The sequence below is a fragment of the Colletotrichum fructicola genome (genome assembly GCF_000319635.2).
Source record: "Colletotrichum fructicola Nara gc5 chromosome Unknown KSG_Nara_v1_contig01, whole genome shotgun sequence".
Classification (NCBI taxonomy): Eukaryota; Fungi; Ascomycota; class Sordariomycetes; order Glomerellales; family Glomerellaceae; genus Colletotrichum; species Colletotrichum fructicola.
In genome coordinates, this window is record NW_027094051.1 from 4,577,876 (window position 1) to 4,605,662 (window position 27,787).

Consider the following 27,787-nt stretch of genomic DNA (forward strand, 5'->3'; position numbering starts at 1 on the left):
GTGCTCGGTCAGACGGAAGATGTAAAGGCTCTCCCTGTTCAAATGTCCACTGTGCCGTGTCTTCCACGGCCGGACACACATGCAAGACCTGAATAAAAAACAGAAGGACCGACATGAGACGGCAGTGGTTAAAAGAGAGGGTCGGCCTAGAACTAGAAGGATCAGAGTCAAGTGAGAAATGAGCAGGATGTATAGTGCGCTGTAGAAGCCAAGCCACGGACGCAAGAGAGACTAACGGCCAGCCATCGGGCCGCACCGGGCTTAGGCACTAGCATCTGCCAAATCCCGGCATGATTGTAGTCGAAAGCCACGAAAGACCGGTGGCAAGCCACGGAACATGAGCTTATCTGAGCGTTTCACCGCTCTTCTGCGTTGTTTGTTTGCATTGTGGGATGCGGTAGGGAAGAAGAGAGTAAGCGAGCGAGAACCTAGGCAATGACGGGAGAGGTTGGTATTTCCAGGGTGAGGAAAAGAAGAGTGGTTCCTCTTGTACCATGAAGCGGACAGAGGCGGGAGGCTGGGATGGCACAACGTCACGATGTTTTGATGGCCGGGCCGTCCTCTCATACAGGCGTTACCCCTGCAAATGCATGCAATCCGGGCATCGAATCGATATGCATTTTGACGGCGTTATGCAGTATATGGTTTGTATAGGAAGGCACCTCTAGCGGCTTAAAAGTGGGCCCTCTAGAGGCCTTCAGGGCTCCTAGGGCAGGTGGCTAGCGCTGTGGGCGCTGGAGGGCCCACTAAGGCCCCCTGTAGCCCCCCTGGAGACCCCCCAGAACCCCTTGCTGCGACCCCTCAAAAGCCATATTTCTGAGGGCTCTATGTATTATGCAGATATGCGTTTTTCGTGTTTTGCCCATACAAAATAAGGCGGGCAGCTCATATGTATGCATTTTGGGGTGAATATTCCGTATGAGGGCCATGCATTTTCAGGGGTAACGCCTGTACACTACATGGAATAGTCTTGGCGAGGCGCAGGAGTGCCATAGCCTATGGGTGGTCAGACAAGGGCGCGGGCCATCGGGGCTGGGAGAAGGAGGTTGAAGTAGTGCAACGAAATGAGGCTCTCTGCTCGGGGTAATTGATTGATTATGACGGCGGCGGCACGACGTGGGCATTGAAACTGCGCAAGCTGCCTAAGCGCGCGTTCGCGCGCGCCCGGGCCAATGCCAGGCCAAGTCAAGGCGCTTAATCATGACGCCGGCTGTACAGTCGATTGATTGGAAGCGGCAAGCATCAGACATGTGAGAGCGCAAGACGCGCCGAGTCCGATGTTTAATCGGGGAGGGGTTTGGAAAGATGGCTTACTGATGGACAGTGGCATATCATTGTCAAGGTTCCACAGCCTCTGTGCTCTCGCAAACGGACGATGCAGGGCAACCCTTAGCACAAAGCGCAAGACCCAACTGAAAGGAAATTTGGAGAATGGAAGCATGTTCGGACCATCAGAAACAACACCAATGCACGGAAAAGAACAAAACACACAGATCTCAAAACTGTTCCTCTTCTGGCGGGGTGGGTTGAAGGACAAGATGGGACGGGCATGGCACTTGGGGTACTTCAAACAGGGACTCCCGCGGACTGGCGGGTCTCGGGGTCATCGATGGTTAAATTCGTTCTCCATGAGACAGAGTCCCCCCTTTTCCTCTTCCCAAAGGGTCTGGGCCCGGGGGGAAAGACGATCCCAACCGATTTGTCCAAGAGGCTCGAATGTGAAACGGGGCGGTGCTTGTCGCTCAGTGATTCACAGTTTTCTTGGCTTCTTCTTTGCGTGTTCCACGTCCATGAGCGACGAGGTGGTGGTCAGTCAGTCTATTAGTCGTTCTACCTGCTCCTTGAAGAATAAACCAGAAAAAAAAAACAAGGAAAAAAAAAAACGCTTGGGCACTTTGTGACCCGCCCGGCGGCCCCCTTGGTGGAGCTAGGCCGTTCCACAGCACACTGCAGTGTCCCAACCACCCTTTCCCCGTCTCCAAGGCCTGTCACCTTGAATCTTCTACTCTGTTTGAATCCGTTGTCAACCAGTCATGGTCGAGCTGGAGACCTGACCTGACTCCAGCGGACAACTACCCCTCGCAGGTCCATGTCGAAGCAGTGAGTTGTTAATGAAGAGTGGCCCTCGAGAGTAATGCAGGCGCCGCCGTCTTCATCTCGTCAATGCCAAGTCCGCCTTCGTGGCCGCAGCAGTCCAGTCCAGTCAGCGAATTCCTACTCCGTACCTAGGTAGTGTACATTGCATTGAGGAGGCTCCATGGCCTGATTTTGTCACTCCCCACTGCCACTACCTTACCTACCTTAGGTACCAAGGTATCTTATGGGAGTACGTACCTACACTTTTCGCAGGCGGGCCTTCTTCAGATGGCGGCACTCCAGTGAACGAACCCCGTCCTTGGAACCTGCTCTGGCGTGCCTACATACGGATAGTAGGTGCCCTCCATCCATCTCCCTCCCTCCCTCTGCGCTCTGCCTGCGACATCGCTGCGCCGATCAGCGCCCCCGTCAAAGCTTAACTCGGGGGTGCCTCCTTTCATCCTTCGTACCTACGCAGTACCTACCATATAGAGTGCCTACCTTACCTAAGGCACCTACCTAAGGTAACCTACCTTAGGTAAGGTTCCTTGCATACCTAGACACGTCGAAGGAGGTATCTTTTGTTTTGTTGGTTGTGCTCACGCGCAAGCAAGCAACAAGGAGGAGGTCATCGTCACTGCCCTTTGCTCTCGCTTTTTGGCTCCCCGTCACCCGTCGAGAGGGCCCGCAGCATCCGCCATGCCCTTTCTTTAGAGCATGCCTGCCCTGACCTCATCGCTACTTTCCACCACGGCCCATCCGTTTTATTAGCTTCCATTTCCCTTTCCGTCCCTCGTGTCTTTACTAGAACTTCATATTCGGACATATTACCCACGCCCAACACAACGCCATCCATTCCCACAACACGCCCAAGTACAACACTAAAACGCAGACGCTTGCCGCTGGCCGCTGGCATAAATCTCCGGGCACACACACACACCGCATCTTACCAAGTACCTGATTACCTACCTCCCTCACCTCGCCTCAGGGTTGGAAGGTAGCCACATACCACTGCACCCGCATCCGCACAAATCCCTTGCTGTCTTTTGCCGTCTCTAAAACTCGAGATTCGTCTCCTTTTCTTGGCATCCCAAGTTTCACCACTCAAATACTTCTTCACACACAGTCCCCTTCCCCTTTTCGCCATCACCATCCGTGCTAGGGACAAATAACTTCTCCTCACTCACTCTCTCGCCCACACGGCATTCTCTCACTTCCCCTCCTCTCAACACTGTGCGCAGCCTGTCTTGTCTCGTCCCGTCTCGCCTACACTCGTTTCCCATCCCACGTGTGTCCAAACGCCTGCATTCGCCTTTTGCTTTTTTAAGATACAGGCAAGGGCAGCTTGGATATCCAGACACGGCCCCTGGTTCCAGTCGTACGCTACCCTACGCTGCGGTAGCAGCACCCCCCAAACAATAAAGCCACCGACACGCGACTCCCACTCGACATCCACTTCCAGCCACCCCAACTTTTACCTCGCCCACCATCGAGATACCGCCTTCGGGTACCTTACGGTGCGGATCACCTCACGGAACACCTGGCCCGCCGCCCGATTTTTCCTGATTGCGTCTGAGTTGTGGAACGAACGCCCATCTCCCGCTCTTCTCATCCATCTGTCCGTCGTGTTTGTACGCCCGAACACCGAATGGTTCAACTATTGATGCGCGACTACACGCGATTGCCAACCCGCTTACAACCAAGATCACTCGACAAGAATTGAATTGTCGCAATGGCAATGGCGCAAACCCAAGTCCAAACACTCCCTACGCCTATCATCGACGTCTCCATACCCCCTTCCTCCATATCTCTCCCGAATGACCCCAATTCGCGGATGCGCAGTCGTCTCGCGCTGGACACTTATTCTTCGCCCGTGAACCAGAACGGCAGCTTCGAGTTTGACCGCGTCGTCAAAAGCGGTTACCTGCAGAAACGCACCCAGAAGACAAAGGTTTGTCCGAATGCCACCGCAACACGATGTGCGACACCTCTGACTGTTTCCCTAGGCCTGGAAGTCAATCTACCTTGTCCTGCGTCCTACCTCACTCTCCATCTACAGATCCGATAAGGAGGACAAGCTGCGACACAAGCTATACCTCGCCGACTTGACGGCTGTTGCCCTTTTGAAAGATCCCAAAAACAAGAGAAAGAACGTGTTTGGCATATTCTCCCCGGCTAAAAACTACCACCTCCAGGCTAGCAGTGGCAATGACGCAGAGGAATGGGTGGAACTGATCAGGAATCATGCGCGCATTGAAGAAGAGGACGGTGAGCTCCTGCTTGCTAGTCCCATTGGTGGTCGCCGACAATCCTACATGGCAGCACCAAGTAGTTCTGGGCAGGGTGCGGAAACTACCAGACCCGAGAGGCTGGCATCTAGCTCACCAGAACCATTGGAGCCCCCGGTACCACGATTTGTCGGCTCGGACCGTCGCCGCCCTTCGCAGATGGCGGATTCAGCAGGCTACTCTGGCAACGAGTTGGCGTCACACTCCGATTTCTCCGATAACGACATTCAACGCATTCAAGGCATGTCTATCGAGGATTTGGCGGTGCAATCTCCAGGCGACGGCGAAGGTCTGACATCCCGGCCTAGCCTCGGGAATCGTAACGCGAGCCAGGTCAGTGGCCTCAACTTCGACCAAGACCCGGATCGCGTCATTTGGCAAGGCTGGCTCTGGTTCCTCCGCAGCAAGGGCGGCGTCAGGCAGTGGAAAAACCTCTGGGGTGTATTGCGGCCGCGAAATTTTATTCTCTACAAGGACGAATCCGAGTATACGGCCCAGTTCATCAGGCCAATGTCAGCGATAGTCAACGTAGTCGACATCGACCCCGTGAGCAAGTCAAAAACGCACTGCCTTCAGCTCATCACTGAGGAGAAGAGTTACCGATTTTGTGCTCACGATGAGGAATCGCTGATTCACTGCCTGGGCGCCTTCAAAAGCCTCTTCGCCAAGAGGAGAGAGCTTGAGGTTCGTGCCGCAGCTTCAGAACCACTGCCGACGTCTGCGGCATGAGCCAGCATTGGCGAAATCCAGAGTTTTCTTTTCGGAGCGGGCGTTTCGCGTTGCATCATTCTTATCCACGACGCATGAAGCTACGATGTATATGGGACTTTACGGAGTCTTGGAAAATATTGTTTTTGGGAGGAAACGGCATCCAGCTGTTGCTGAGGGAACACCACCGACGGCGAAGGGAGTCTATACCGATGCGTTCTCTCTGGGGCACGAGGAGACTGTCGATGGATCCCCTTCTACCGCTGAACATGTTAGTATGTTAAGCGTACCAAGTTTACTGCGGTAGCCGGTAGCTACCGACCGTCTTCCATGAGGAAACGGACGATGAATAATGATAAAATAAACACTTCAGAAACCATACTTGGTTCTCAATCTGCCGTTGAAGGGAGTCTTGTGAAATCGGGCGCAGTTACGTCCTTGTTGATCGCCAAGAGACACAAGAACGTCGCGAAATGACTCTAATTTCTCACCTTTTGCCTTGGTCACTTGATGGTCTAGTTACCTATTGAAGACTGGGAATCATCCAGCCAGAGCCAAGCTTCACCGATCCAGCGTAGCACGTACAGGAACCACCAATGATGTTCAGGAAGTATCGTCAACTGGATAAGTCACCAAGAGCCGGCCCAAGAGTGGCACGCGCGAGAGTCTCCATTGAGGGTAGCCATCAGTGGGATGCGCGAATGAAAGGGCGCGGGGTGGGCCAGGCCGGCCAGCACAGCACAGCTCGGTCGGGTGACGTGGGCTCTCCCCCTTCGGACGGTCCAATCGCGCGGTGGCCCGGGCGCAGCCGCGACCTTCCTCTTGTTCGTCCGTGGTGGCTGCCACCTCCATCAACCCTCCGTGTTTATCCACCTTCATTCATGCCGTCCCTAGGCGAGACATCCAATCACACGCTGTGACGGCCATGTGTCCAGCAGAGAGCTCCCCTGCCGCTTGCGGGCAAGACCTTGACGAGTGTCGAGGCACAACCGTCTTCTCGTTTCTCGTTCGCTGCCGTTTTGGACTTATTAACGTCCAACTCTTGATTGTCCCTGACTACAGCCTGCCTGAGTGAGGGATACGACCCTGCAGCTCAAATCAGCTTTCATCCGAGCCCACCTGCCCTCGAGGACTGACAGGTCGAATTCCCCATGCGCACGAGTCCACGGTCTGGAGGCGAATGTGGATGATGGCTGGCTGCCTCTTTTCGTCTTCGTCTGGCCGGAGTTGCGGTCTCTGAGATGAGTTTGGGAAGGTGGGAACAGTCGCGTGCTGTTTGCTATGTGTGCTTGGCTCTAGTGACTATGTATTTCTCACCAACAACCCCCGTTCATGTGCTCCGTGTTGGACTGGCCCCAGAGTTGCGGCCCGGCTGTAAGCTCTTGTCTCCGGAAACTCTCAGCTGCCAACTCGAAGTTGGGAAGAACGTCCTTGTGGTTCGATAATACCTGTTGTAAGCCAGGCAAGACCTTCTTCAGCAGCTCCAGATGGATGCCTGAGTCTCGACTTATAATCCTTCGTTCAACCTCCATCACTCACTTGATCCCGTTTCTTTTCAACACCTGTGTTTGTATTACGTGCTTTGTTCTCCATGCGCATAGGCTGCATTGGTGGCTTCAAGTTTCGAAATCTGTATTGTTACATCCCCCGAGTATCCTGGCTAGAGGCTGTTTTACTGGCAAGCCCGTTGGGTCTTGTATCGAGCCCAATCACGGGGTCACCCGCCAACTTCTCGCAAAGATGAGGCTCCTGCTTCAGCTATGGGCCTTAAGCTGGCTCGTCATTCCCGCCCTCGCTCAAAAGCCGCAGACACCTCTCTTCTCAACAAGTCGCTGGATCACGGACTCCGCCAACAAACGCGTCAAGCTTCGCTGCATCAACTGGGCGGGCCACATGGAGGTCAACCTTCCAGAGGGCCTACACAAGCAGTCTATTGACTACCTGGCTGATTGGATAAAGCAAGAGGGTTTCAACTGCGTCCGTCTCACATTCTCAACTGATCACGCCTTGAACCCGGGTGTCGGGATCCGGGATTCCTTCACGAATGGTGCCAAGGCAGCAGGCGTCGCGGAGGCAGACCTCCTGAAGCTTTACGACCAGGCGGTCCAAAAGAACCCCTTCCTTGCTGAATTGAACATCACGCAGCGTGATGTATTTGCACGCGTCATTGACGTCCTCTGGGAGCGAGACATCATGACGATCCTCGACAACCACGTCAGCAAAGCAAGCTGGTGCTGTAACCTCGACGACGGAAACGGGTGGTGGAAGGACGCCAGGTTCTACTGGGCCGCCAACAGTCGCTACTTTGATACGAACGAGTGGCTCGCGGGACTGCAGCAAGTGTCGATGTGGGCTTCCACGAAACCGGGCGTCATCGCCATATCGATTCGCAACGAGCTCCGCGCGACATGGACCCAGATCCCCTTTGCCGCCGACCAGTGGTACGGTTACGTGACCCGCGGGGCCAAGGCGGTTCATGAGGCGAATGCGGACGTGCTCGTCATCATCGGCGGCCTCAACTCGGCCACCGATTTCTCACCCCTGCATACAAAGACGCTAGACACGTCGGCTTGGAAGGGGAAGAACGTTTGGGAGGCGCATAGCTACAGCTTCACCGTCACGACGCCCAACTTTGGAGACTGCAATGTCGAGCGCACAGAGTACGGCGCCCTGTTTGGGTTTGTGCTGGAGCAGGGTGAAGGCTACACCGGCCCGTTGTTCTTGTCCGAGTTTGGCGTGGGCATGAGTGGCGGCCCAGAGGACGGGTTATCGGCCGACGACCACGCCTATTTGACCTGCCTTGTTGGGTATCTGGAGGGGAACGATGCGGACTGGGCACTGTGGGCGATTCAGGGGACATACTACGTGCGGAACAAAGTCGTCGATTTCAACGAGACGTGGGGGGCGATGGACAGTGACTGGAAGGGATGGAGAAACCCACTAGTCAAAGGCTTATTGGGCAATATCTTTTCCGTGACACAGGGCCCGTAGAATAGTTTCTGGACGGATGACAGGAATCGAAGCGTCTCCTGACAGGTTTATGCATATAGCCACGAGGCTCCTAATGGTTCCCCTATCATCTTTAATACCTGTCTCGCCTCTTGTCATGTCGTCATCTGATTATCGGGGCAAGAGTTCGTTCTCATGGAAGTCAACCAGTCTGTGCAAAAGCAGATCGGAATTCAAGATTTTCACAGAATTCGACACAATGAGATGAAGGCTGCTCAGGGTCGACGGGTGAGTCCGAGAAGCGGATATTTATCAGTATTTGGGTATCAAACATCTGCCACCTCAGTTATGAGTATCTATAATTTACAGCCACTTGGGCGCGGGGTACTCTATGATGCCGCCTCCTTCACTTCCTCAGACTGGTCGGCTTTTCCCTCCACCTCGGCCTCCTTATCTTGCGCAGGCTCTTCGGCTTGCGGTACATCAGACGGTGCGTCAGTCATGGGTGCATCGGCGTCAGCCTCGGCCGCCTCGTCCGCTACAGGCTTATCTCCATCACCAGCTTGGCCGTTGGCAACATGTTCCTCTTGCGTGCTGTAGATGTAACCCTCGAAACTCTTGAAGGTTGACTCAAGATCCTCATTCGTCAGAACCAAGTCGAAGCCCTCTTTGACATTTGACTCCGTGTCAAAATAGGGGGCAGACTTGGAGAGGATGTTTTGCACATCGTCTTTGTGCTTGCCAGATTTCTTCAACCGCTCTTCCAAAACGTCGTTACTAGGTGGTAGCAGGAGAACAAACCGAGCCGCGAAGCCGAGGTCCCGGACCTGTTGAACAGCCTGTGAAATGATTAGAAACGTTCGAAGACGAGGATGGCGGTGACGTTTTACCTCGCTATCCATGTGCATTATCGGGACCTTTCCTCCCTCGACAACGGTCTCTACAGCCTTCCTGCTCGTACCATAGTCCACGTCACCGACAGTCGTGAACTCCAGCAACGCATCGCCGTCTCTCATCATGTTGAAGGCCTGCGCGTCCACAAAGTGAAAGTGTTGGCCTCCCACCTCGCCTTCTCGCGCCTTTCTGGTGGTGTGTTGAGGCACTCGTGTAAACGATCCAGGATGCTTCTCAGCCAATAGGCCAAAGATAGATGCCATACCAGCTCCTGGTGGCCCTGATATGATGATGGGCCGCTTGTCTGCTGGCATTTCGTCGCTATTGGGGGCCTCTTCCGCAGCTATATCGGCCTCATCTGCATCAACAGGCTCCTCGAATATAGCATCGATCTTGTCTGGGTCATCAATGTTGTCAAACAAAGTTAGCCTTGTCTTGCTTGCTATTCTGAGAGCTCGCCAACTCTTGCTAGCTTTGCTCTCGACGGCAGCGGCCTTTGTTTGGTTGTTCGTGGGCATCTCGATCTCGAAGTCATCGTCAGCTATCTTCCTTTTGAACCCCTCCAGCTCCGGCAAGCTGTATCTCTCCTCGGCCTTGAGTTTCTGCATCGCCGTCTCCTCATTGCCCTCCTCGAGGAAGCCAAGGGGCAAAGAACCCATTGGTATGGATCTCAGACGCTTCTTCGTAGCTGTGCGCTGTGAGCCTTTCTTCGCCTCGAGAAATGTCTCAGGAGACACTGGCGGCAGCTCTATCGATGGGCAGTTCTCTGATTTCCACCGAATCCAATTCTTATCTCTAGCGAGAACAGTCTCAACAACACGGCTGAAGTACGGGCCATCAGTCCCATGCTTGAGGTACTTCTCGACGATGACCCTCTTCGTCTCCGTCGCCCATTTCGTCTGCCACGCGTTAGTAGCTTTCCTGAGCCTTGGATTCGGGTAACCAAGAGTTACTAACATCTTCGTCGCTAAGAACTTGGCCCACGTAGATGACCGACTTATTCTGCGCATTGCCGGCTAGTTTCTCCTTCACTTTGCTAGACAAGGATAGAAGGAAGTCCATGACGATCAGAGACTGAACGAGGATGTGTCTTCTAAACGATATATCGCTCATCTGCGCGAAGCAATGAGCACGATTTCTGCCCCATCGAAGCGCCGAAACATACCTCTAGCTCGAATAAATCCCGACTGGTCAGGTACTTTGGGTTGTATGAATTTGCCAGGTCACCCTCTTCTGCGTCTTCTCGTTTCCGCTTCAAGCTTCGCTGGGCCTCATCTACTGCCTTGGGCGGTCTTTGGCCCTGCTCGGCTTGAATCGCTCGGAAGGAGGTCATGGTCGCCTCCAAGCCGCGCTTGAAACTTGCCAGGTTATCTGGTTCAAAGAGCTTCTTTGGTTGGCTGAATGTCTCTTGGAGAGACCAGAAAAGAGGGTACAACACATCTGGGTCGAGTGGCTGATCGGCTTGGACTGGTTTTTTGGCATCAAACGAGACAGCCTTCGTCTGGGATTTCGCGTCCACATCGGCAACCTCCTTGGGCGGGTCCACGTCCATCTGACCGGCAGCGTCGTCGTCCTTGGCGCCTAGGTCATCGTAAACAGTCACGTTCTCAACATGGTATTCGCCTCGCAAGTTTACGGAGCTTTTGTCGCCAAGAGGAAAGCTCTGAAACATGAAGATAAACACCCGTCCGCAAAATGCCGTGTCCTCCGCGCGAGAAAGACGGCGCAGAAGCTCATTACAGCTGCGCAGAATGACCAACTGTTTTTGCTTGAAGTGCTTGACAGTGATCCTTTCTCGCCTCGATTCGAGGAAATCAAATATCTTCCGGCATCCGGCAATAGTTTGGCTGTCCAACAGCTCCTCCACCAACCAGAACAATAACGCGGGATCGCATTTCTCTTCGTCGGAAAGTATGATGAGCAAATCAAAAAGATTCCAGACCTTAACGAAATCCGGAGATTCGATCGGTGTTGTAGCCTGTCGGCAACGGCCGCTTGTTAGCTTTGACTCCAGGATTGCTTATGAAGTTGATGTACAATTAGGTTGCTGAACATGTCCCGCACAGCAGTCTCAATTATGGCGAATTGCTGCGCCTTGCTCTGGGCGCCGGTAGTGGGTGCATCTTCCTCTCCGGCAGGCTGCGAGATCTCCAGCACATAGCCAAGCTGGTTGTCAAGATCGCCAAAGTCTGCTTTGTGCAGTGCGGGTTCAATTGCGGGCGTGGACTTGACCTCCGTTGACCGGGCCAACAGACTTTCCAGCAGTTTTGCGAAGGAAACAACTCCAGGCACCTCATGTCGGTGCGACGCAACGGCGGCCGGCATCTCGAGATTCGCGTGGCAGATAGTGCTCGGATCAGAAGCTGCGGATGAAATCGATGGCGCGTGCCATTCGCAAGGAAGTACCACCTGAATGTGTTTGTCCTAGGTTCGTGTGGATATGGGTGGTGGAAATTGTTGGTGTATTTGTTGGTGTATGTACGTTAGTTGACAGCGGTGATGTTCGCGCAAGGCTGAGAAGTGAAAGAGCTGCACACCTTCAAGGATCGATTGTTCAGAGCACAGGTAATAGGTATCGCAGTGGAAACAAACACACGGTGCAGTGAAGCAGAGACGCTAATGGCCCGTCGCGGTCCCGTGCGCGTACACTGTATCGGGCATCCGCTAAAGTTGAGGCTCTGTAAGGTACCTTAGGCACACCTATCTAACGGAACTTTCCAACTGGCCTGGCCCAGCAGGTACTTTTAGGTGCCTCCAGCCAGTCAGCAGGGTAAGGATCGCGTCGCGTGGAGGAACTGCCAGAAATGCAAGGCTGAAATTTTTGGAGCTCTCAGGCTAAGCATCTCGACATTGTCAACACTTGCGCCTGCGCGCATCCCGACCCGACCCCGTACCTCTATTTTCTCGATTCGGAATGCGACCGCGAATCTTGGCGCCCGATTTGTCTTGATCAACATCGCCAAAAATGCCCACAGCCAAGCGGCAGAAGAAGAGCGGCGATGCTCAAGCTGCACCGTCTACCCGATCCAAAACAAAGGCTCCAGGCGATCGCCCGACCGTCGCCGATATCGAGGGCGAGAGCTCTTTTGCTCAATTAGCAAAGAAGCACTGGCTCAAGGCTACCAAGAAGCCAGCCAAGGTCAAGGTCAAGAACGATGTTTTGAAGCAAGACATCTGGGATGTTTTGGAGCATGATGGCTTCCCGTATAAGTCGATCTTGACATTGGAAAGCTTGCAGACACTGGAAAGGTATGCCAACATACATGCAAGCTGATGGTAGCCTTGACTAACGAGAGTGTGAAGCTGGCTATGGCCTGGATATACAGAAGAATCGTCCAATCACCACGTTTTGTTGGTGGTTCTCCTCGTCAATGCGAAGCGCCGCGAGCAGCTTGAGGCTTGGAGCATATTTGAAGATCGACCCGACGATTTCTCCAGTCTATTCCGCCGAGTTCTTTCGATGACACTCGACCAGACACTCTCACCTACGATTAGAACCCACCTTTTGTCTTTCTTGATCTCGGCGTTCCAGAGTCTCGACTGTGCTATCGTGAGAAAGGAGTGCGCGCCGTTGGTCTCTATCTCGATCTGGCACAACTTGTCAACGGAGGAGCTGCGGGAAGAAAAGCTCGAGCAGAATCCCCATGTGCGGAAAGCATGGCGGGCCGCTGGAAAGAGATACGATGCTGCTGACGATGCCACGAAGGCAAAGCTGCGATTCGATCGGTCATGGTTGTACACTTTGATTCTGCATTTCTTGAGTTTGATCTATACAGAAAACGCAAAGCCAGGTATGATTTCGGCGTCGGGGAATAGAGGAGAGTTTCTCTGTGCTAATTAAGCCCAGATCAGGTTCTCTACTGCGAACGCCTCGTCGAGTTCTTGACCGACTTGCAGAGCCAGCTCCCAACTCGGCGCTACGTTAATTCTCTACTGATCGATCTGCATGTTTTGTCTGCCATGAGGCTGTCTCCCATGTTCAATGACGAAGACAGAAGCCTGCTGCGAGATCTCCATATACTTCTCCGTCACTACACGTACTTCACGATTGATGACCAAACGGGCGCGCAGCTCAGCCGGACAGAATCTTACGACAAGCATTGCGCAAATCTGTCACGACTACAGAAGGTGGCGCTAAAGCATTTCAAAGACAAGCTTACGGTGCTTGCATTATCGAACTATGGTTCCATCGACAAAAGGGATGAGCTCTCGAGCCTGTTGGAACCCTTGATCGATGAAGAGATAGTGGAATTGTCACGGTTGCTCCGTCTTCGGACCACTTATCCTGACTCCTTCAAGATGAACATCGACAGGACATTCCTCATCGAGGTTATTCTGACCACGTTTGAGAGGCGGAAGACTTTCCAAGAAGTAGCACGTGGCATGAGCCTGGTCCCAACTGAACAGTCTCTCTTTGAGAACAACATCATGAGGACCGATGATTACAATGGTTCTCACCCACTTGCTCTACCGAAACTCAACCTTCAGTATCTGTCTGTTGGTGACTTTCTGTGGAGGTCGTTGGTCTTGTACCGCGCCGAGTCCTTTTACGGCATTAGAAAAGACGTCGAGTCAGCCATCCGACGTCTTCGCCCCGAAAGCCGCAGACCCGGCGAGACGACTTTCCAAGGCTTCTCCAAGATGGCATTGCCGACAACAAAACCATCGTAAGTTATGGCGTTGTGTGTTGGAGACCATTTACTAACTCACCCAGCATCCTCGAAGTCGCTCCGGCGCTCGTAGGTGATGATAAGCCATCTTTGGTTCGGGCAGAGATCTCGATTGATGTCCGTCGTTTGAATGACGGTATCAGGCGCGAGTGGGATTCTCTACGAACTGACGACGTGGTCTTCCTTGTTGCTGTTCAGGCACCCGTTGCTAACAGCATCACCAACGGAGACGCTTCACATTCTGAGGCTGAAAAGCTTGGAATTATCTCCATCCGGTCGGCTGAAATCATCCAGATCACAGACGATAAGGGCAAGGTCGTGCGTCCTGGTTCTGCTTATCAAGATATCCGGCGGAGGCTGCAGTTGAAATTGGATTCCAGAACGTACGCTTTGGATGCTGAAAAATCATCAGCAAACCCTCCCGAGGCCTATGCGAAGGTCAATTTGATCATGCGCCGTAGCGGAAGGGAAAACAACTTCAAGCCAGTTTTGGAGTCTATCCGTAGCTTGACGCTTTCCGAAGTTCCAATTGCCTCGTGGATTCATGAAGTCTTCCTCGGGTACGGCGACCCAGCTGGAGCGACGTACAAGCAGTTGCCGAATCGAATTAAGACGATCGACTACCGCGATACTTTCTTGGACTGGCAGCATCTTACGGGGAGCTTGCCCGGAAAGATCGTTGAGCCAAGCGACGATGTCACCGGGAGCTTTGGCCCGCCTTACGTGCTGGAAACGGCCGAAAAACCGATCGTCGAGCCACCGTCAAAACCCTCCAAAAAACGCCGCCGTGGTGTTGAGCCGGCCTTGCTAGCAGATGTTGAGACTGTCAAGGTGTCGACCTACAAACCTCCGAACATGGGCCCTTATCCCGTCGACGCACCGAAGCTGAACACGGTGCGCTTTACTCCCTCGCAAGTAGAAGCAATCACTTCAGGAACGCAGCCTGGGCTTACGGTCATCGTGGGTCCGCCGGGTACGGGAAAGACAGACGTTGCCACACAAATCATCAATAACATCTACCACAACTTCCCGCAGCAGAAGACGTTACTCATCGCACACAGCAATCAAGCTCTGAATCAATTGTTTGCGAAGATTGTGGCCCTCGACATTGACGAGCGCCATCTTCTCCGCCTTGGGCATGGCCAAGAAGAGCTCTACACTGAGGGCAACTTCAGCAAACATGGAAGGGTAGAATCTTTCTTGGAGAACCGAGATCGATATCTGCAGGAGGTCAACCGTTTGGCCATCAGTCTCGGAGCCCCAGGCGCCCATGGCAATTCCGCTGAAACTGCTGGATACTTCAACTCTGTTTATGTCAAGCCAGCGTGGGCAAAGTTTACTGAAGTGACCAAGGACGGGGAACTAAGTGCTGCCAACATTGTCGCTGCCTTCCCCTTCCATCGCTTCTTCTCAGATGCGCCTCCACCACTCTTCCCAACAGACGCCGACCGGGACATCGTTCTCGAAATCGCCATTGGATGTTACCGTCACATTGAGAAGATCTTCTCCGAACTGGCTGACGCGATACCGTTCGAGATCCTGCGCCGTGAGAAAGACAAGGCAAACTACTTGCTCACTAACGAGGCTCGCGTGATTGCCATGACATCGACTCATGCAGCTATGAGGCGGGCAGAGATTGCGTCTCTTGGTTTCCACTACGACAATGTGGTCATGGAAGAAGCTGCGCAAATCACCGAAATTGAGAACTTCATCCCGCTGGCGATGCAGAAGCCCCAGAATGGACAAATGGCTCTGCAAAGAGTTGTCCTCTGCGGTGACCATTTCCAGAACTCTCCTGTCATCCAGAGCCTAGCTTTCCGCCACTACACAAACCTTGAGCAGTCTCTGTTTTCCCGACTCGTTCGTCTTGGGGTACCCACAATCACGTTGGATCAACAAGGAAGAGCTCGTCCATCTATTGCCAGCCTTTACTCGTGGCGGTACCCCAAACTGGGCAATCTGCCACATGTTGAGAGTGAAGGCGAGTACACCACGGCGAATGCGGGCTTCAAATACGACTACCAGTTCATCAATGTCCCTGACTACAAAGGTCGTGGAGAGACAGAGCCTACACCCCATTTTGTTCAGAATCTGGGAGAAGCAGAGTATGCGGTGGCTGTCTACCAGTACATGCGTCTACTAGGCTATCCTGCCTTAAAGATCAGCATTCTCACGACATACGCTGGGCAGCGAGCCCTGGTAAAGGATGTCTTAGCCCACAGATGCGCTAACAAGGCGATCTTTGGCATGCCCAAGGTTGTGACAACCGTGGACAAATACCAGGGTGAGCAGAACGACTGTAAGTTGGAAACAAACCAGATGATGCCAGCTTGATACTAACTAGCCCACAGACGTCATTCTGTCGCTGACCCGTACATCGAAAGTTGGATATTTGCGAGACATTCGCCGCATGACAGTAGCACTTTCGCGCGCGCGTCTAGGCCTCTACATCCTTGGCCGTCGTGAGACCTTCGAGGCTTGTTATGAACTTAGACAGGCGTTCGAGCAGCTTCTGGCTCGCCCTGATAAACTCATGCTAGTTACCGGCGAATTATGGCCGGCGGACAGACAGCTTGCTGGTATCGCAAAGGACGCGGTACCTGGGGAGGCCTGTATGGAAGGAGTGGAGCATCTTGGGCAGTACGTGTATGAGATGACCAACACCAAGGTCAAGCAAATGCAGGCGGAGGGTACGATGTCTGGTGGGGTCGAGATGGAGATACAAGAGACCCTTCTGGACGACGTTGAAGAGGTGGCAGAGGAAGACGATGACGTTGAGCCCCAGGATGCTGAGGAAGCCGAAGCGTGACAAGCACGCGGCGGGGCATCTCTGGGGACATCTGGAGATGGACAACCCCTGCCGATAAGATGCAAGCGTGTCGATCAGTAGAAGTCGAAGCGGGGCGGATCTGATTATCAACGTGCCGAGATGGCTTTTTTCCCAGTCGAAGTTTTGAGGTTATGCTATGACTATGAAACGAGGGAGGAAAAGCCCTGGACATGTATATGGACCAAGAAAGATTCAAAGTAATGTTGATGCAACAGGCCATCCGGGATTTCACCATCCCACCGGCTTCTCTTGCTATGTCTGGGACACCGTTTCCATCCGCTTCGTGACGATGCTCTTGCCTACGGCCCGTATGTAGTATATGCTGATTGCAAGCTAAACAAAAGAAACAAAAAAGTGTTGCCGTTTTCCAGGATACGTCGTCGAATGCCTGACGCTGAGAGGACGAGGCAACTAATGAATGGATCTGTGATCTAACAATGGAGGTAGGGTAATGTAGCACGACCAGTCGCCGGAACAGGGGACGGACAGTCTCAGAACACAGTCTTGGGAAACTTCTGTTGCCCCTAGTCTTCGTGTGTATCAAATCAACACACCATATTTTCTAGCGGCAGATGGGACATGCGAAGCCGTCCACGGGGTGGCTTGCGATATGTTGGCGGTGCGCGCGACGTCGCCCTTTACGGTCTTGACCACCACCTCAATAGCGGGGAAGGAACTCGCTGTAGCATGCATGGTGACGACACTCAGGTGTATTGTAGAAGTTTGCCTGACTTGCCGGGGACAAAACGAGGCCGGGCGAGGACGGGGTTTTCTTGGGGACTAGAGCGAACGCGCCAGCAGTGACAGTGCAAGCTGACAACATCAGCCCAGGGTTTGCGAGTGGCAACGGGTCGTGGATGCTTGGTTAGATGTTGGGATATGTTCAAGGCACCTTTTGTGGCTACAGGAGACGACTAAGTTAAAACTGTAAGAGTCAGCTTGCACGAGTATGCGTGTCATGGAGACCACGGGAACATGTCATTACTTGGCAGGTGGCAGGGGGAATAGAAAATTCCCGACGAATAGTGTGCGACCACTCAATGAATGAGAGAAAGAGAGCAACAATTCCGTACAGCCATCTAGGTGAAAGGCAACGATGGGATGTTTTTTTTTTTTTTTTGGTGGAGAGAGATGACTCGCCCCAAACCTGAAGCAACAAGCCCCTTGGGAGCAAACACTCCACGTCTAAAATAGTGCTCCCGCCCTTTAGCGCTGTACTTTCATTCTCCTGGGACGGGGGAAAGCAACAGAATTGGCAGAGGCTTCCCAAGCGTCGTCATTAGCTAATCTACCTGCTTCAACTTTCGAGTGCCTCCTGTCACCAAAGTGTGCTTATCCAGGTTCATCTTCGCTCGGCAACAGGCTGATGTCAACCACCGCTGTGGAAACCTCTTTATCTAAACTGATGTATGTCAACGCGTCTGACACGCGTGACTCGCCACCAATCGGCCATAATTTTAATGGAAACGCAGGAAAAGGACGCCGCGAGAACGACTGGCAAATCATCGACGAGTCGCACTTCAAGAGCATAGGGACGACAAGACGAAGAGTACCTATGTACCTAGCGGGACGTAGCTAATGGGGCTGACTGGAGCGATTGTAATGTTGGACGCGACGACCACCACGCTATGTCGTGTTAGTACGTCATGCAATCAATTAACCGGTGGAATGAGAAATTGGTCCTCAACGACGGGATCACTTTGCGCGCCGTACTTTGGCTATTTCGACAACTCCCGTTCCGCGGCCCCTTTCATCCAAGCCCGGTCGTAAGTTCCTCAGTTTAAGCATTAGTCCCTTTGGTTTTGTAGGGTGTCTGGTTCACGAGCAACCACGGGCAAACTTCCATAGACCCGTTAGCGTCCTACACAGATGGTCTGTGTCGTCTGGTCTGGTCTCGTCTGCGATCCTAGGGCAAATGTACCAGGGTCTGGTGCCTGCCTGGGCAATGGACCAGGTACCTTGGCATATCGCAGATCCCTCGCAAGACGGGGCATTAAGACGGAGTATACATGTAAGCAGCGCGGCGTGTGGGTGCCCGTTGCAGTCATGCAGGCCCGTCGGAAGTCCCATCTCATCTCCTTCGGCTTGTAGGCCGTGCTCTCATTTACCCATCTCGACGCGTCGACACGTGTGATGAGTGATTGATGGGAAAACGATGCCGACCTGGGGCGTAGTGATGGGGAATTCTTTTGGGCGTGTCAACGGGTGAGAACACCAGCAAGATCAGACCATAGCCTGTCGTATCAGGATCAGCGGCCGACAGTCATTCAAGTGAGCTTACGGACACTGTAAGCGAGGGTGTATGACTGCTATCGCCTCCGGACCTACCCAGTCGGTGGCTACGGTGGCAACAGCGAAAGCTGTGAACTCTGCAGAATAGCCCGTCCGCTGTCCAGTTGGGATCGGATTGGGATTGGTACTCTGAAATATCCATGGCAGCGATGACGATTTTCCTGGAATAAGATAGTCGCTCAGAGCAGTCTGGTCTACGAAGACCTCTTAAAAGAAGATGAGGACAATGATGTATGGCAAAGTGCACGTGTCAGCCACTCCGTGAAGCCCGGCATCTGCAGGGGTGCGAGCTCGACTAGGGTAGTGGTTTTTGGGGGTGCCCTTGTCCAGCCCTGCTTGTCCATTGTCCAGGGTCCGTGTTTGAAACCGACCTCCAGAGCAATTGAAATTTTTCCTCTTGTTCTGCTGGCCGGGTTTATTTTCCATCTTCTTTTTCCTTTTTTTCTTTTTTTTTCTTTTTTTTTCCCTCCCCTTCCTCCGCTTCACTCCTCTCTCTCCCTCTCCCCCACTGTCCCTTCCCCGGTGCCGCCGTGAGTGCGTGTAAGGGCTGCATGGGGACAGGTCAGGTAGCAATGCTTCAGGCTTCAGAGCTGCAACACCTTGCAGACCGAGGTGATGTTGCTCCGTAGCCCGTACCTGCAACCGGAACGGACGTCTGGCATCTGGCACCTAAGTATCAGACTATCAGTGACGGCGCAGGTTTGGGATGAGAGACCACTCCAGGCAGCAAACACCTCTCATCTTTCCTGATTGGCATTGCATGGCAAGAAGGTGAGGCACTCTTGCAGTGCAAACTCAACTCTACTGCTGCGTACTCCGTACGGAACCCACCTACTTGATAGCGGATTTTATGACGGTCTCTGTCAACACCTGTTTCTAGTAGGTAAGATACTTAGGTAGCATTCTGTGGTCGAGGCTCTGTCCAAGACACAAGGGCAACAGGCAACAAACATCTGATGTTCGTATCTTCATACCAAACTGCCGGTCTCGGGCAGATCGGTACGTTATGGAAGGGTACTCCTCCAACTTCATATTGAGCTCCCGACAGTTTCCTCAAGGACTGAATGTTCTACCTACCTACCTACGTATCCGTACCTATGGTGCTGTGGTGCACCGTAGCTGTAACCTGACCCACCAGCTGACCTGAAAATTCGCACTTCCACACAGTCTTGCCGACCTCCCGACACACAGCCCAGGTGACATCGCATTCAAGAAAGGGGAAGAAACAGGCAAATAAGGGAAAAAAAAAAAAAAAAAAAAAAAAAAAAAAAAGGGCCTTCACGAGGGGGAAGAAGGAAGGAACAGTAAAACCAATCTACCAGACAGTATCGAGAACTAAACTATTCGAGACGACTTATCCTCGCCAACTTCGGCCATGGTTTACGATATTGAGCGCAAGACGGAGACAGAAGCAATAAGAAAATAAAAATAAAAATAACAATAAAGCTAATTGCCATGAAAGAAGGGTCCTACCCGAGTTGTGCCAGAGTGGACGGCGATGACCAGGATACACACGCGGAAACCAAACCCCGTCTCCTTTTTCGCTTCAACGATGACTGACACCCGCTGCACCATCGGAACTTGGGCCTGAAGCACATGGTCGGGCTGGAACCGCACTACCTCAGGATCATATTGAGGATAACCTGAGAGGCTGAGGTGAGGCCAATATTGCTAATGGAGGTCGGTGGTTCGTGCTCTGTATCTCCATGTGTCCGTACCCCGAGCTAAGGTAGCCCAGGTGAACCAGACCTTGGGGAAAGGCATGCAAGTAATCTGGCCCGACATCCACGGATTCGGTGGTGTCGGTCGTCGGCCCTTGCATGCTGGTTTTGACTGGCGAGCACCCCGGCCAAATATCCATAATGCTACGACGTGGGATCTTAGGGGATTTCAGTCGTTCAAGAATGGCAGCTCCTGCTACAGACGGCATATCTATCCTACCTTCAGTACTCAACGAGGAGAGCACCTGGGAGGTCATCATACATATCTGTGCGAGATACGACTACTGTCGGTAGGTGGCATTTTGGGGCTGGCGTCGGCTCGCACGCTGCCCGCCTGATGCGCAGGAAGGTTGGTAGGTAATGTACGGATAGGTAGGTAGGTACCATGAGTACCTAAGGTGGTTGAGTAGCTTGTGCTCCCGCTGCCCAGGCACCCCGTAGGACAGACAACTCTGGAAAAGGAGGCTGATCCAAGAATAACCTGTAATTTATCTGCTCAACAAACCACAAGCCGGTACAGATAGATGCAAAGACCAATGTGTTTGTCCATTCCGACAGGTTTCTGGGAACTCTGCATGAGGCGGCGTTTGTTTCCCTACCTTGCTTCAAGTGCACGCATAGATAAGTAGGCAACCACAGCGCAGCTGCCCGACCGTTACCGGCAATGATGATTAATTCATCTGCGCTGTTACCGGGAAGGACCGCAGATTTGGGGGAGGAAGGGGAAAGAGAAGGGAAAGGAGGAAAAAAAAAAAGGAAAAAAAAAAAGGGAAAAAAAAAAAGGGAGGGAGGACCTGCAAAGGGGAACTTTGGGTTTAAGCCGAGCCTCTGCCGCTGCACCAAAGAAACAAATCACTCAACAACTTCACTGCCTCGAGTTTTGTTTCCTCTTGCCTCATATCGATAGAAGCCTACCCACCCGTAGTACCGCACCCAAACCATCCACCTTGTATTCTGTCTTGGTCTCATGATGAACACACTGCCTACCTTACCACGGTACCTAAGTGCCTGCCTGTCTGAGGTTTCAATCAATCACTCGCCTGGGCGGGCAGAAAGCAAGAACAGCATTCACCAATGAGGAATTCGCACTGTCATTTGTGCGCGAGAAATGCGGGTCTCCTACCGTGCTGATAAGCCTGGGGTATGGTCTTTGTGTGTAGGAGGTGTCCTGGGCTGGTGGTGTTGGTGTTGGTGTTGGCGGTTGGTCGTCCAGGTGGTCACCCCGTCCTGTCGCCCAGGGCATGTCGCTCTGCCCTCCATGGCTCTTTGGCTCTTTGGCTCGTCAGTGACTGGGCGTTGATATGGCCCAAGCCAGCCCGTCCACCATATTGCGTAAGGGAATGAATGAGTGAGTCCTTAGCAAATGGGACGCTTCTAGATCGAGGTGGATTGGACAACGGGCGACGGGACTGGGAGACGTCGACTGCCTGAGCAACTCTCGTGGACATCTGTGATTCACCTTGTCCAGTGTCGTCCACAGGGTGTCTATGGGCCCACTATTTTACACACAGGGTAAGGTAGTGAATCTGGGCTTCCCACAGGCGACGTGAGGTATCGAATCTGCTTTTAGGTGAGCCGTAGGCGCGGGCTTAATGGTGAGGTACCTCCGAAAGGTACCTTCCTGGGTCTTTCCCTCACACTCCTCCGATTTCCCAGGTCCACGCCATAATATCTGCCGCCCAAAATTTTTTTGGCCGATTCCTCTTTCAAATCTTCCCTCACCACAAACACCAAAATTGGTCCAGGTGGATAATTCCTCACCAGACCCTTTCTTCCATCAGCAGGTTTCTTCTGTATTTCCCTTCAGAAGACAACTCTCCCCTCTTCTTAATACAGCCGGTCGCTTGGAATACCTTTCTTTGGTTCCCTCCCGACCGCTGCGAAGGCCGAAAATCGTTGTATTTTCCCCTCTCCCACCCCCCATCGCCCAGCGATATTTCGTTCCTTCCGTCAAGGAATCTACGACAACAGTCCTTCGCAACCCAGTCAACGGACCGAATCGACCATAACCCGATCCGATCCTGCCTCTGAATCATCCTAGCGACGATTCATTCATAGATCGACCTATTGCACCACAGTCATTCACTTCTTGGATTTCTGCGCCCCAGGACCCCTCCGTCGAATCTGAGATTCGGTATCCGAGCGATCGTATCAGTTGCGCCAAGTTCGACCACATCGTCGTCTTTTCGCAACCTACACATCATCCCCCGACGCCGACGCTTCCTCGACCGAGAAACGCATCTCCATCAACGCACATTTCTTTCCGCACGCGCAACGACGAGATTCCACATATGACTTCGACTGCCAGCCCCCAGTCCAACCCGGCGCCCAACTCCTCTGCTGCGACTTCGGCTCCTTCATATGCGTCCGCTGCCGGTGCGAACAAGAAGCAAGCCTCCACGCCGCTGATTGCGACGGGATCCAACCCACCTGTGGTGGTCGGTGGCTCCTCTGCGCAAAATGCCAAGCCGTCTGCTCCGTCACCTGTAAATGGACGTCCCCCCATCACTCCTGCTGTGCCTGCTGCCCCAGCAGTCGCCCACGGTTCCTCGAACATGAACGGAAACGCGGCTGACCACAGCCGCAAGAGCTCCGTCACTCTTGCCAACGGTCCCAACAGCTTCGCTCCCAACGGTGGCCCCGTCGGTGGTTCTAAGCCTGGTATCCAATTTGGCTACAACTCACCCGCTGTTGCGCACAGCACTCCTCAGTCTACCGCGGCTCCTATCCCCATCCCTGGAGCTCATCAGAGGGTGCCCTCTCCTGCGCACTCTCCCTCGCCTATTCCTCAGCCTTCTGCTAGCGGTGGCCGCCCTCCTTCTGGTATGGCTCACTCCGGCGCGATGACATTTGGCAGTCTCGGAAGCGATGGCGATGTAAGTTACCCATCACACCTGTATAGACCATGTCGTTGGTACCCTTGCTGACAACTACTCGCTGCAGCGCCACATGAGACAAGCCTCCACTCCTCAGTCCCAGGCCGCTCTGCCCGCCCAGCCTGGCTCTCATATTAGACGAGAATCGGGCGTCTCTCAGCACAGCGATGTGAGCGGGCCTGTTGGTCCTAACCAGGGCCCAAACCGTCAAGGGTTCCAGCCTCAGGGCGGCCGAGGCCGTGGCTTCAACCCGCAGCACCCTCCCTACAATGCCAACATGGGTTTCCCGCCTGGCCAGCAGTACGGCAACGGCCGCGGACGCGGTGCCATGCCCCCTTCCTTTCATCCCGGACGTACAATGCCTTACCCGAACTCGCCTCAGCCGACCCGAAGCCCGGCTCTGGCCCAGTCCCAGCCAGGAACCCCGAACATGGCTCCGGCTCAAATGCACCCGATGCCTATGGCTACTCCGCCTCAGCACTATTACCCGCCACCCAACATGGCGCCCCAACAAGTACAGCACCCCTCCTCCTTTCCAGATGTTTATGTTCCGTCTTTCAATTCGTCTACTCTGTCTACCAAGAATAAGCGGAAGAATCAGCGTCGTGACTGGGATAAGTCGTCCCAGAAGTCTCGGCATGCAGACTTGTCACATGAGTCGCAATTGGATGTCAACAGACCTCGACGCCACAGCCGGCGTGAAGAGCAAATCTGGGTGACTGATCATGAGCGATATCATCTGGGCAACATGCCGCACAACGAGTTCCAGCCGGGCTACTTCCCAGAGCATGGCGAATTCAACTTCGCTGATCAGCTTCCGATGGCGCCTGATGGATCTTTCCTTGCGCCCCCCCCAGTTCCTCCTCTTGATCTTTCGCCCGAAACTGGTAATTACGAGAGATTGCTAACTCAAGCGAAACAGCAACAGTACGGATACCCTCCCCCTCAGGGCCAGTTCGACAACTACGGCAGACCCATTTACTACAACCAGATGGGGTACATGCCCTCCCCCCCCGGCGCTCCCCCGGCCTTCCAGCCTGGGTTTGTGCCTCCCCCTTTCCACCAACCTGCTCCGACTGCTATGTCACGTACATCTTCGCACTCGGAACGGCCGTCTTCAAGCACTGGTCAACCGGCCGCGCCTGTTGTCTCTGGTACACCCCAGCCTCAAAATGCTCAGGTTAAGACCCCAATGGTTGTCGGTAACAACTTTGTTCGCCCCAAGAAGAGCGCGGCCATCGTCATCAAGAATGCTGCGGGTGAGGCTGTTGACTTCAAGAGCATGAAGACCCCGTCCTCTCCTGCTCCAAGCATTCAGCAATCCAAGACTCCTCCGATTGTGACTTCTACCCCTACCCCTCCACCGAAGTCAGCGACGCCATCCCATGTCCGTAACGATAGCCAAGCCACCCCGAAGACTGCTCGCGAGATCCAGGACGAGCTTAGAGCCAAGATCCAGCAAGCCACCAAGGGTGGCGAGGATAAGGCTAAGGAAGAGGCCGAGGCCAAGGCCAAGGCTGCTGAGGAGGAGAAGAAGACTGCCGAAGCTAAGGCCAAGGCTGAAGCTGAGGAGAAGGCCAAGGAGGAGGCTCGCAAGGCCGAGGAAGAAGCTGCCGAGGCCAAGCGTAAGGCTCAGGAAGAAGAGAAGGCCAAGGCTGAAGCTGACGCCAAGGCTGAAGCTGACGCCAAGGCCGAAGCTGAGGCTAAGGCCAAGGCACAGGCTGAGAAGCCCGCCGAACCTGTCGCTGAGGCCGAAACCGAGGACGAACGAATGGAACGCATGATCAGGGAGATGGAAGAAGAGGATGCTCGTCGCGAGAAGGAGGCTGCGGAATACAACGCGAAGAAGGCCATCGAAAAGGAGGCTGCGAAGAAGGCCGAGGAGGAGAAGAAGAAGGCCAACGCTGCCGACGAAGATCGCAAGCTTCGCGAGGCTGAGCGTGAGATGGAGCGTCTTGAGGAGGAGAAGGAGAGGAAGCGTGCCCAGGGTGCCTCCTCTGCCCCCTCTGTTGCCGAGCTTCTTGCGAAGAGTAAGTCAGGAGACCTTCCCGACGAGCCTGCCAAGGTTGGCGACGTCACCGACAAGCTCTCTACTCTGAGCATTGGTGGCGATTCAAAGGCTTCCACTCCTACTGAGGCGTCTGCGCCCAAGGCCACTCCTACCGAGAAGCGTGGAGCCAAGCCTTCCCCTCTGAACCTCGCCCCCCTCAACACCAAGCCTGTCGAGCCGCCTCAGCCCAGCGCCGCTCTCCAGTCACTCAAGTCTGCTCGCTTCTTGCAAGTTATCAACCAGGACACCTACCCTGCGGGAATCAGCTCCCCCAACCCCGCACTCAATGCCGCTGTCGCCAAGAAGGGCAAGACCTTCAAGTACGATGCTCAGTTCTTGCTCCAGTTCCAGAAGGTCTTTACCGAGCAGCCTTCCATGGAATTCCACCAACAGGTCAAGTCTTTGATTGGTGACAACGATGGCTCCCGTTCCGCTTCTACTCCCCGAGCTGGATCTGGCCGCGGAAACTCTCAACGCGGCTCTGCTGCCGGAGTGATGGGCAAGTTCGGCGCCCCTGGCGGCCCCATGAACCCCAACGTCAGAGGTACAACTTCTGCTGAACGCTTCGCCATGTCCAATGCTGCTATGAGCGCAGGCGGCATGGGCGGTATGGGCAACTTCCGTCCCTCCTTCCCTGTCGCTGGACAGATGGCTCGCACACCTTCCTCCTCCAACATGGGACCCAACTCACCTAGAACTCGTTCTCAAAGAGGAGGTGGTAGTAGACGCAACGACTTCAACGCCAAGGAGGCGCAGGCAGCTAAGACCATGCCTCTTACGCAGGGCATGGAAGTCAAGCCTATCGCGGTCTCCGCTACCGGTTGGAAGCCTACCAGCATTGGAAAGGGTGGTGCCGCTGGTAGCGGTGCTGCTGCAGACCACATGGATCCCGAAATGGTCCAACGTAAGGTCAAAGCCGCGCTCAACAAGATGACCCCCGAGAAATTCGACAAGATTGCCGACCAGATCCTCGCCATTGCAGGCCAGTCCAAGGACGAGTCTGACGGCCGCACCCTCCGCCAGGTCATCCAGCTCACCTTTGAGAAGGCGACTGATGAAGCTCACTGGGCCTCAATGTACGCCAAGTTCTGCAAGCGCATGCTTGACACGATGAGCGCCGAGATTCGCGACGAGAACATCAAGGACAAGAATGGTGTTGTTGTTAGTGGCGGTGCTCTGTTCCGCAAGTACCTGCTCAACCGCTGCCAAGAAGAGTTCGAGCGTGGTTGGAAGGTCAACTTGCCAGAGCTCAAGGAAGGCGAGAAGGACAAGGCTACCGGAGAGGCTGTCATGCTGTCCGACGAATACTACATTGCTGCTGCCGCCAAGCGTCGTGGTCTTGGTCTGGTTCAGTTCATTGGTGAGCTATACAAGCTCGGCATGCTGACTGAACGTATCATGCATGAGTGTGTACGCAAGTTGGTTGACTACGAGGGCGTGCCCGACGAAGCAGAGATTGAGTCTCTTTCCAAGCTGCTGAGAACGATTGGCGGCAACCTCGATGCATCAGACAAGGGCAAGCAGCTGATGAATGCCTACTTCGAACGCATTCAGCACATGGTCGACATGCCCGAGCTCGCCAGCAGATTGAAGTTCATGCTCATGGACGTCATTGACCTCCGTAGGTCTGGTTGGTCTTCCAAGGAGGCCAACAAGGGCCCAAAGACTCTGGAGGAGATCCGTGCCGAGGTAAGAACATCAGTAATACCTGAAATGCTCAAACGGAGGCTAACAAAATTGTAGGCTGAGGCTGCTGCCATCCAGAAGGCTCAGGAGAACCAGCGCAGCGGCAGCCAGCGTGGGGGGCCTGGCGGTCGTCCCAACCTTGGTCGTGGCGATTCCCGCAACTTTTCGTCTGGCTACATGCAAGCTGCTTCCAACCAGGTTGGTATGGATGACCTGCGCCGCCTGAAGGGTTCTACCAGCAGAGCCGCCAGCGGCAATGTCACTCTTGGACCTACGTCCATGTTTGCCTCGCGCAGCAACAGCGGCCGCAGACTCGGCCCTGGCGGCTCCCTCGGCCGCCCTGGTGAGGACTCTGGTGCTTCTTCCCGCACCGGAACACCGCCTACCACTCAGCACACCAACGCTTTCAGGTAAGATAATAATCATGATCCTCTTTTCTTCTGGTCAATATCTCACTAGTCAATAGCGCACTCGCCAATTTGGACAGCGAAAACCCAGCCTCTCCTCCCTCGACTGCGGCATCGCCTGCACTGTCCAAGGCCGTTCCTGACAGCTCCGCTGCCGGCGGAGACAAATGAGGAGAGACCCTGAGTATTTCCTTTTCCAATGAGTCGTTGCATTTCAGCAAATAGACAGGGGCGGGGGTTGTTTTGGTGCATTTACACAAGGGTTTTCACAGTTCGTGTGTTTCAAAAGTTACCCTGATCTTTACTACTGCGGACCATGATACCTCGAGAAGAATACCGA

The 27,787-nt window shown here is 53.9% G+C and overlaps 5 protein-coding genes across 5 annotated transcripts; 4 read left to right on the forward strand and 1 right to left on the reverse strand.

The window, feature by feature from the left end:
* Positions 1–3,808: 3,808 nt before the first annotated feature.
* On the forward strand, positions 3,809–5,093 carry CGGC5_v001286 (putative PH domain-containing protein; the record flags this gene model as incomplete). Its single annotated transcript, XM_032026307.1, has 2 exons — positions 3,809–4,027; positions 4,083–5,093. The coding sequence occupies 2 exons, from the start codon at positions 3,809–3,811 to the stop codon at positions 5,091–5,093; spliced, it is 1,230 nt and encodes a 409-aa protein (XP_031877178.1).
* Positions 5,094–6,812: 1,719 nt separating this feature from the next.
* Positions 6,813–8,063, forward strand: GH5FP-1 (Glycosyl hydrolase 5 family protein; the record flags this gene model as incomplete). The annotated part of the gene is made up of 1 exon (XM_032026308.1): positions 6,813–8,063. One exon carries the CDS (start codon positions 6,813–6,815, stop codon positions 8,061–8,063), a length of 1,251 nt encoding a protein of 416 aa, XP_031877192.1.
* Positions 8,064–8,410: 347 nt separating this feature from the next.
* CGGC5_v001288 (Uncharacterized protein) lies at positions 8,411–11,240 on the reverse strand (the record flags this gene model as incomplete). The annotated part of the gene is made up of 5 exons (XM_032026309.1): positions 8,411–8,860; positions 8,912–9,814; positions 9,873–10,028; positions 10,081–10,893; positions 10,953–11,240. The coding sequence occupies 5 exons, from the start codon at positions 11,238–11,240 to the stop codon at positions 8,411–8,413; spliced, it is 2,610 nt and encodes an 869-aa protein (XP_031877177.1).
* A 640-nt stretch (positions 11,241–11,880) lies between these two features.
* On the forward strand, positions 11,881–16,394 carry AQR (RNA helicase aquarius; the record flags this gene model as incomplete). Its single annotated transcript, XM_032026310.1, has 5 exons — positions 11,881–12,164; positions 12,219–12,706; positions 12,763–13,582; positions 13,630–15,884; positions 15,937–16,394. The coding sequence occupies 5 exons, from the start codon at positions 11,881–11,883 to the stop codon at positions 16,392–16,394; spliced, it is 4,305 nt and encodes a 1,434-aa protein (XP_031877218.1).
* A 6,325-nt stretch (positions 16,395–22,719) lies between these two features.
* tif471 (Eukaryotic translation initiation factor 4 gamma) lies at positions 22,720–27,618 on the forward strand (the record flags this gene model as incomplete). The annotated part of the gene is made up of 5 exons (XM_032026311.1): positions 22,720–23,304; positions 23,372–23,818; positions 24,227–27,043; positions 27,098–27,450; positions 27,507–27,618. The coding sequence occupies 5 exons, from the start codon at positions 22,720–22,722 to the stop codon at positions 27,616–27,618; spliced, it is 4,314 nt and encodes a 1,437-aa protein (XP_031877179.1).
* Positions 27,619–27,787: the final 169 nt, after the last annotated feature.